We start from the raw sequence: 8,512 nt of genomic DNA on the forward strand, positions 1-8,512 counted from the left end.
CCGTTACACTAGGTATATATATATATAATTTTACTTTAATGATATATTAAACGTATTTATTTTAAACACTGAATATAAAGACATCAAAATCTCGATAAGTTTATTTTACAAAACTGCATCTATAGCATGTACAATATCTAATATACACAAAATCTATCGTAGTGCGTCCCAGCAACAGCATACGAAAGACGTAAAATTTATTTCACTAATCACAGTATTCTTGTTTCGAAATACACTTTATTGATAAGTGTTATACTTCCAAATCTTGTGAAACCTAACGAGTTCGATCTGTTTTAAATGTTTTTAAAATTAACGATCCCCAACAAAATTAATTGAAATGCAAAAAACTATGGCCACAATATGTTAGTATCTGCAATCTGTTTTTAATAAATAATACAATACATGAAGTACAGATATTTGTTGTATAGAATGCATTATATTTATATTAGTAATAATATTACAATGTTTTTAATTCATTCCTACTTTTTGAAACGAATATTCAGTTATAATTATCTTATGTTTTTGAGATCTTAATTTTAAAAATAGGATTTAACCAAAGTAAAAATATTTGATAATAAAGCACCTGCCATTCCAAAAGCATAAATGATAACGAAAAAAGTAGTTTTACACAAAAATCTCAACGAAAATAAGACGTTGAGCCCACTAAACTCGAACCAAAATTTAGCTGTATTTATACGCTCGCTGAAACAGGAAAATAGCTAAGCAACTTTAATACTAATATTATAAGTAAATTGTCTGAATATAAATGTATTTAAGTTTTTACTTTCTTCACAACTAATCTACTTTTGGATATTTAATGAATATTAAATGTACAGCATTTGAACTACATATGAGATAGTAAACTAATACACGCATCAACTTGCATATATTCGTAGTTTAGTAACTCATTTTAGCACTACCGAATAGATATTACTAAACGGAGTATATTTTGAACAAACTGTACCAAAGGAAGGATGTAACAGAAAGAGGAACCTAATGGCGCCTGACGGTGAACCATATTTCTTTGGTCAAGCACTTGTAAATCATCCATTTGTGTTTTTGCTAGATATTACTGCTTATGATTAATCTAATAGTGATCTATATAACACTGTCTAGTAATATGAAGTTGTACAACTTTCCAGTCTTACCACGCGCCTCCTGCATGTGTAATTTATAGATGTAAAACGTTGACATGAAAGAAAAAGATTCGACTGAAATTAACGCAAGTTTCTGAAGGCAGTATTTCATCACTCAAAGCAGTGTTCATCCTTTAAACGCCTACACGATCAAACAATGAACAAAATCTTATTTGCAAATAAGTCGATACGATTTTCAGTTTTTATTTAAATCTTATTAGTACAAACTTCAAAAACATTCGACATATTTTGCACCCTATACGTAAGCTTAAAACAAGTGTTGATACAAAGTATTACAGGAGACTATACAATAATATGGGGAAAAGTATTGTAATTCATTCAAGCTAGTCAATAGAAAAATTCATGTGCGCCAGCTGTCATGTTCATTGCCAAAAACCATAAAGTTTCTTACACCCACTAAATCGTTTCTTCAACAACAGTAGCGAATGGTAAATTGGTAACCAAAGTTCGAGGCTTGAAATCAAACTTAGTTTCAAGTTTCTTTATACATTCTCTTTCATTTTTTTGGTCTCTACGTTTTTGTTTTGTAAGATAGGTGATGCACTCAGGTGGGAAAAAAATTAAGCTTTCATTATAAGTAATCGTAAAAAATATAAACACGAAATGCATTATTCAAAATGTCTTTTTTTTTTTTGGAAATTGTGATTCACAAATTCTTTATGCAAGTTTCTCAATTAATAATAATAGTTCATCTTTGTTTTTTTTAATAACCTTTTGTTACTTATTTTAAACATTTATGTTCAATAAAACTTTCTATGCAAAATAACGTTTGTCGAACTTGCAACAATAAACTTATTTTGAATTATTTGTATAACTGATTATATAATTTGTTACTTCACTAACACTATTAGTGTTGTCTGAAAATGATTAAAATATATCTAATCTGTATTTGTTATTGTATTGGAAGTATGATGATTGATTACAAAACATTTATTAATATAATGTTTTTATACAACTCTGATTTTACTTTAAAGATTAGCTTCTGAAAGATATGATTTGTACAATAACTCACCCGATAATTACAATACACTAAAAAATAAAACAAAATATTACTACAAGCCAATATGAACACTTATGAATATTCTGTATACCAAAAAAGTGGAAATGTTTAGTTGACAAAAAATAATATAACTTTTCCTGTTTGTGGATCAACATTTTTTGTATTACCTGCAAAATACAATTTAACTATTTCATAACTTTTTAGTATTTTAGTTACATGTAATTTAAAAATTCATTAATAGAAGTATTTCAACTAAACCCTAAAATCTGAACATAAGAACTGTTTCAATATTTTTGACTACACACTGTACAACCACATTGGTTTATAAAAACAACCAACTTTTTATCAGAAATAAAAATTTCAGTAACACAATTATTGGTATCTTTGAACCACATCTTAAAGCAAAATAGATATTAACTTTATATTATAAAAATTAACAATTTGAAGCTTGTTTATTGTATACTACACAAACTATGTATAATTAAATGTAAATCATTGTGCTACAAAAAATCATATATTTAAGAAAAATGTTTTTTGCTTTAACTTCCATATTAACATAAAATCTCTCAGTATAAAAATTTAGTGCTACAATTTATGTTTTTTTGTTTTACAAAATAATGTTACATTTTACATTGACAAATTATAATCCATTATTAAAATTTACATTTTTGATAAATTATCATTACTGAACCTAATAAAGCATGCGTTAATCCAGTATTATATGAAACCTGTACAAGACTTGATACCAACCATTTAGTAAATACTGAACTCAATCTGTTTACTTTTTCTTTCCATAAAATTTGCTGTTTAGTAAGTACAATAAAAGGTTCACATTCACTCTTGCCCTTTCAAACATTTCCATAATGGCAATACCTTGATACTGATAGTGAAGAAGATCTTGAATGTCAACATCCACCTTTTCCATCTGAACACCCATAAATCTAGCACTCACTGTAAACACCCCCGTGTCCCGTGCTGGAGCAATTTCAAAAGAAACATTTTTCAGCTGAACTGGGTCCAGATCTGTGATTTCTACCAAAATACCCTTTTCGTGTAACTTTGCCCCATTATACTTAAGAGATGTTTTATTTCTTAACTCTTTTTCTTCATTTTTTTGTTTACTTCCAGATCCAGGGACAGCTCTTCTCTGATGTAGCTTCTTGTGTCCCAAGTCAAATTGGAAAGACAAGTTTTGACATACTGGTGGTAATAATCTAGTTTCTCTTCATAATAAGATGTTTTTAGGTCAAGCTGCTTCTGAATATTACGCAACCTCAAAACTTCTTGCTTTCGGTGCTGTCTGTATTGTCTAGAACTGTAAATATCCTTAGCAATGCTGTTTAGGATATCCTGATAATCATTTTTACTTGAAACGTAGCCTGCCAACTCTAAACGATAAAGGTTCTTAACGAGGGAATTTCGAAAATCTTCAAAGGAAGAACACCGTTTGTAGCCAGAAGAAGTGGATTTGTTAAGGTTCACTGAAACATTAAGTTCAGAAACATGGTGTTGCCTCTTAGTAAACTGAATCTCATCATTTTGGGAAATTGGACAATGAAGTATTTCAGTGAGACTTGAATGCTGGAACTGGTGCTGCAGCAAATCAACCATCATTTGCTTGGTTTTTATAAACAACTGATCTGTATCAATAGTATCTTCTCTTAAAATCTGAAATTTGCTTGAAAGAGTCAAACAGATTTCTGTTTGAGCCACATGAGCAACTGCTGTTGGTTCAATATTTTCGCCAACAAGAGTTTGTATGGTTGGTGGTTTACCTACATCCTCCAGAAGCTCATGTAGCATGTCTGCTGCATTTGGAGCAATTTGTTCTTCAAATTCTACCAGTAATTGATGAGTATCACAAAGTTCCTGGACACTTAAATATATAGTTGGCTGAGTTAGCATTGTAGCTTCAGAATACCAGTCCATGTTAAAGAATTCTTCAGGTTCTTCAACAGTGCATGCTTGGCGAAAGAAGTTTTTGAAATTTTCATGACACCTTTTAAGAAAAGGGTTAAGACACATCAAGTGAGCAGTATCATGTCCAAAGCCCTTTCCTAATGACGCAAATTGCAATACTTTGGCAATAGATCCCAAATTACGACGCTGTTCATTAGTGAGGCTTTCATCAGGACCAATGTCAATGATATCAAAAGCATCAGGTGCAACAATAGCAGAGTTGATATATCTGTAGTACAGCAGGTTTCCAACAACTTTCAGAATATCTTTCTCAGCAGTATCAGGAAATTTCTCAATCAAACAGTTATAGAGAACTTTTGCAATGTATAACATTCCATATGGAATTTTGTCCAAAGACTGTACAATGGTATTACAGAAAATTAGAGCCTTCTCTTGCAGGCTTTTAATAGCTTTATCAAACCTCTTTTGAACCTCTTCATGACTAAGAGCTTCTTCCTGGCTTACATCATATGGTAATGTACTTTGTTGTCCAGTTTGTGTTTCATGTTCATTAATCCACATCTTGTACACTTCAATGGGATTGGTGTTGATATGTAGTGTTTTATCATTGATAACTTCTTTAATCAATGGTTCAAGCAGTTCACGCAAACAACTTTGACCACGACCATTTCTGTTAAAACCCACGACCATACGAATGACTAAAGGGTTTCCAGTGACAATGTCCATTGGACTGTCTACTTTTGAGTGTACTTCCTCTTCTAAAGCTGTGCGAAATAAATGTAACAAAAGATAATCCTCTCGAGGCGTGGAACCAAAATTGTATAATGTCAGTATAACAGATTCCACAAATTTAGTTGTACGACTTGGTGACATTGCAAATATCAGTTTAGCCAAGTAGTTAGGTTCTGTTTGAAGAGCATAAAACAAGTGCTGGTAGGCAACCAGTCGAGACCTACTTTCTTTTGACAATGCTTTTAAGCCCTTTCCAGTATCAATCCATGGTCCTTCCCATCCTTGCGATCCATTGCCCTTTTTCCATTGTTTTAATTTTTTACCTTGACTGATTACTTCCTGTAAGGTGATTCTGTTACGAACTAATAATCCAATCTTTAAATCCATTTCATTAACTTCATTTTCAAGTTCGTTATTTCTACGAATTGTCTGAACAACTTGGCCACGAATCTCTTGAAATTCAACTTCCTCAGCATAGTCACTTTCATTTACATTTAGCATGTGCACAAACTTCTTGATGATGTACAGTGGTGGGTTAGGAGAGTGTATGAGCTCCTTGAAATCTCTTTTAGTTCTGTTAGCTCTCCAAAATGTCTGAATTTTTCTAACAGAATCTTCATGATTTTTGAAATGTTCTCTTGTTTTAAGATACCTTCTTTGAGCAAGCCACATACGCACCCAAGCTTGGATTTTTACAAGGGCTGGCAAGATTCTCTTTACTTCTTGTGCATGCATAAGAATGATTCGTCTCTTTAAACACTGCCTCCACCAGCGTTGAATTTGTACAATTTTGTTTTCATTAGCATGATAATATTCCATCTTTCTTTGAAGTTGTTGTCGAACAAGGAACCCTCGAATGTGAGCTTGTAAGTGAGTGATTAAAGGTTTCATAGATGTAAATAGTGTTTGATGATCATATTCAGAGTTAATGACAGACACCACTTTCACAATATCAGATTTTGTTAAATAGCTGCACAATGGTTTATAGGACTTGGGCTTTTTCCAACTAGACTCAAAAGTTTTCATATTGAAGTAATAAAAGTTTCCACTTCTGACTTGATATTCCAGCCAAGCATTGTCTTCATCACAAGCATCATTATTTGACTTTTTAACACTTGTTTCTTTTTTTCTTTTCAATGCTTGAAATTTCTTCAGATATTCCTTAACATACTGGCTAAATACTGATGGAATACCAATATACTGATTTTGAAGAGCATCTTGTAGTTCATCTAAATTTTCATTTTCAACCGCTAGATTAACAGCTGCTATAGCAACACAAGAGAGACTGGCATCTGCAGCTAACTGATTAGCTTCATTTACTTTATGTTGTATCTCATCTAATCCTAGCTCAAAAGACTTTTGATTTGTAGCAATCTTTTCTTGCTGAGACATAAAGAGTAATTGTAAATAGAGTGTAGCAAGAGTAGGCTCTACACAAAGAATTGAAGCAGCAGGATTAAGTATTGACTCTAAAGTTGCCTTTTCATTTTTTGTTTGTACTGAATGGTTGATTGTTCTAATACATTCTACTTGTGCAAACTCTAATTCCATTTGTGTGTTTACTTCATCAATGCATTCTTGAATTTCTAAATGCGTTAAGAAGTTATTTTGATATATTTTGAACTTTTCTTCTTTTGCTCGAACAAGTGATTTGTAATAACATTTGCTATGCCTAGCATCTAATGAGGAGATGTAAGCATTTTGTTTTCCAGCATTGAATACAGTTCATCTGGATCACCCTTCTTCAGTGCCAAGTTAATCATACCAATGGTTGACAAAATTTTTACACCTCCCTTTATCTCTTCAGTAAACAAGATCTTTCCCATTCTCTTGAAGGATTGTTAAAAACTCCTCTTGATACAAAGTGGCTGCCTCTTCTATAATTGGCCCTAGTTTAGCATTTGGATTTTTAAGAGCAGATACAGTCATAAGAGGATCTTTCAATTTGATCACAGAGTTAATTTCTTTTACAGCTTCATCAAGTTTTAACTGATTGGAAGCTTCCATATTAGCAATTTCCATAGCATTTTGAATATCATTCTGGCTTAAAATGTAATTATTATTATTACTTTCATGTCTGTTTTTTTCTTCTGTTAAAGCCTTCAGATACCAGGATATATTCAGTTGACTGAAATCTTTTAAACTTAACTCAAGATAAGAATTAGTTAAAGCTTTTAATAAAGCCTTTTCATCCCCTTTTATGAGAGCATCATCGACTAATTCTAGTGAAACAAGTTTATTCACATCTGACACACAATTCTGTATTTCATCTTTTGTCAGATACTCGTCATAAACATCGGGAATGTAATCAAGATCTAGGGATCTATTATGTGCCTCTTCCATTTTGAGTTTTTTTACTTCATAAAGAGTAGTTTGATATCTCTCTGACATTTCACTAATAATGCCACAAAAACTAACTACTGGATTTTCCATTGTCTCAAGTGTTTTTGCTGAATTTCCCAAATCAATTGCATTGTTAATAGCTATTACAGCAGCATGCAATGCAGCAGCATCAACCGGTAACTCATTTGCAAGAATTCCACCAATTTTTCCAAAAGCTGGCATTTGTATTCCATATTTTTCAAGTTCTTTTCTGATAGCATCAATTTCTTCAAAAGTGAATTGTAATTTTCCATACAAGTCTTGAATTTGAGGGGCTTTACCCAACTTGAACAAATACAAACTCAGTGCATGAAGACAGTAAATTACCTTTGGCATATTTTTCTTGTCATAAACATCAAAAGTATCTGGATAAAAGAAAACTGGCATATTAATTGTTTTCATTGCATTTAACCAATGATTGATATTATCAGTATGTCGAAAATCCAATCCACGGTCCTGATAACACTTCTGATCAAAGTCATATATTTTCTTTACTGGCACTGTCTCAGGCGCAAAGAAATGTGCTAACTTGGCTAAATAAACACCATTTCTCAGAGACTCTTCTAGTTCTGTAGGTGGTGGCAGATCCTCCTTGATGCAAGCTTGAATCCACACTCTCGCTTCCTCCAAATGGCACAGATACTGATATGCGATATTTTCTTGTCGAATCTCGTCCATTTCTTCTGCTGAAACACGGTCATCTTCGAGAGTCCTGAAACGCGTTTGAGAAGCCATAATATTTGTCTTGCTTCACCAGCTTTAACAGAAGTACCTAAAACCCTATGCACTTCCGTTAGAAACAACTACATTTTCAAACTAAGGAACCGACAACGGAACTGCTGATTAAATCTTTCCTCGTTGATAACGGCTTTCAAATTTCGCACTATACAGCGCCCTCTAGAATAGTTAAAGAAAGTATTAAAAACATGCTACTAATTTACAATACCACGTTATAATTTCAATTTGAATTTTTTTACTGTAACTAGGTATTTTGTTTTAAGTATTAGCAACAAAAATTAAAAACACTCTGAAGGATACTTTTTAATTCTTCAGGCTAATAAAACTATACAAATAGGTTAAAGCTGAAATTAGGTTATATTTTTCTTTCCTCAAACTGAAAAAAGATTAAATTCACTTCATTTTAGCAGTGTAAGTATTTACTTCTTTGGCCTATATTTTTGGACGAAATAGTATTATTTTGAAAGAGATATAAAATCATCACCTTGGACCAATATCCCTGTTAGACTCTATATAAATAACGTGAAAGGATTGTGCAATCCCAAACCGTAACAGTACAGAGTTATAATCAGTTTGGTCATAG

The 8,512-nt window shown here is 32.1% G+C and overlaps 2 protein-coding genes across 2 annotated transcripts; both read right to left on the reverse strand.

Annotated features, from left to right (window-relative positions):
- Positions 1 to 366: 366 nt before the first annotated feature.
- On the reverse strand, positions 367 to 6,623 carry LOC143232029 (ras GTPase-activating-like protein IQGAP2). The gene is given in 2 exon segments (XM_076467025.1): positions 367 to 3,319; positions 3,322 to 6,623. Coding segments are annotated over 2 exon segments (3,423 nt in total). The 5' UTR covers positions 6,361 to 6,623; the 3' UTR covers positions 367 to 2,935.
- Positions 6,613 to 7,926, reverse strand: LOC143231353 (ras GTPase-activating-like protein IQGAP1). The gene has a single exon (XM_076465895.1). It carries the CDS (start codon positions 7,924 to 7,926, stop codon positions 6,613 to 6,615), a length of 1,314 nt encoding a protein of 437 aa, XP_076322010.1.
- Between the last annotated feature and the right edge of the window lie 586 nt (positions 7,927 to 8,512).

This window comes from Tachypleus tridentatus, chromosome 11 (genome assembly GCF_004210375.1).
Source record: "Tachypleus tridentatus isolate NWPU-2018 chromosome 11, ASM421037v1, whole genome shotgun sequence".
Taxonomy (NCBI): domain Eukaryota; kingdom Metazoa; phylum Arthropoda; class Merostomata; order Xiphosura; family Limulidae; genus Tachypleus; species Tachypleus tridentatus.

Excerpts from the sequence above, each read along its gene's own strand:
- LOC143231353 (XM_076465895.1), bottom strand. The coding sequence starts at position 7,926 with ATGGCTTCTCAAACGCGTTTCAGGACTCTCGAAGATGACCGTGTTTCA.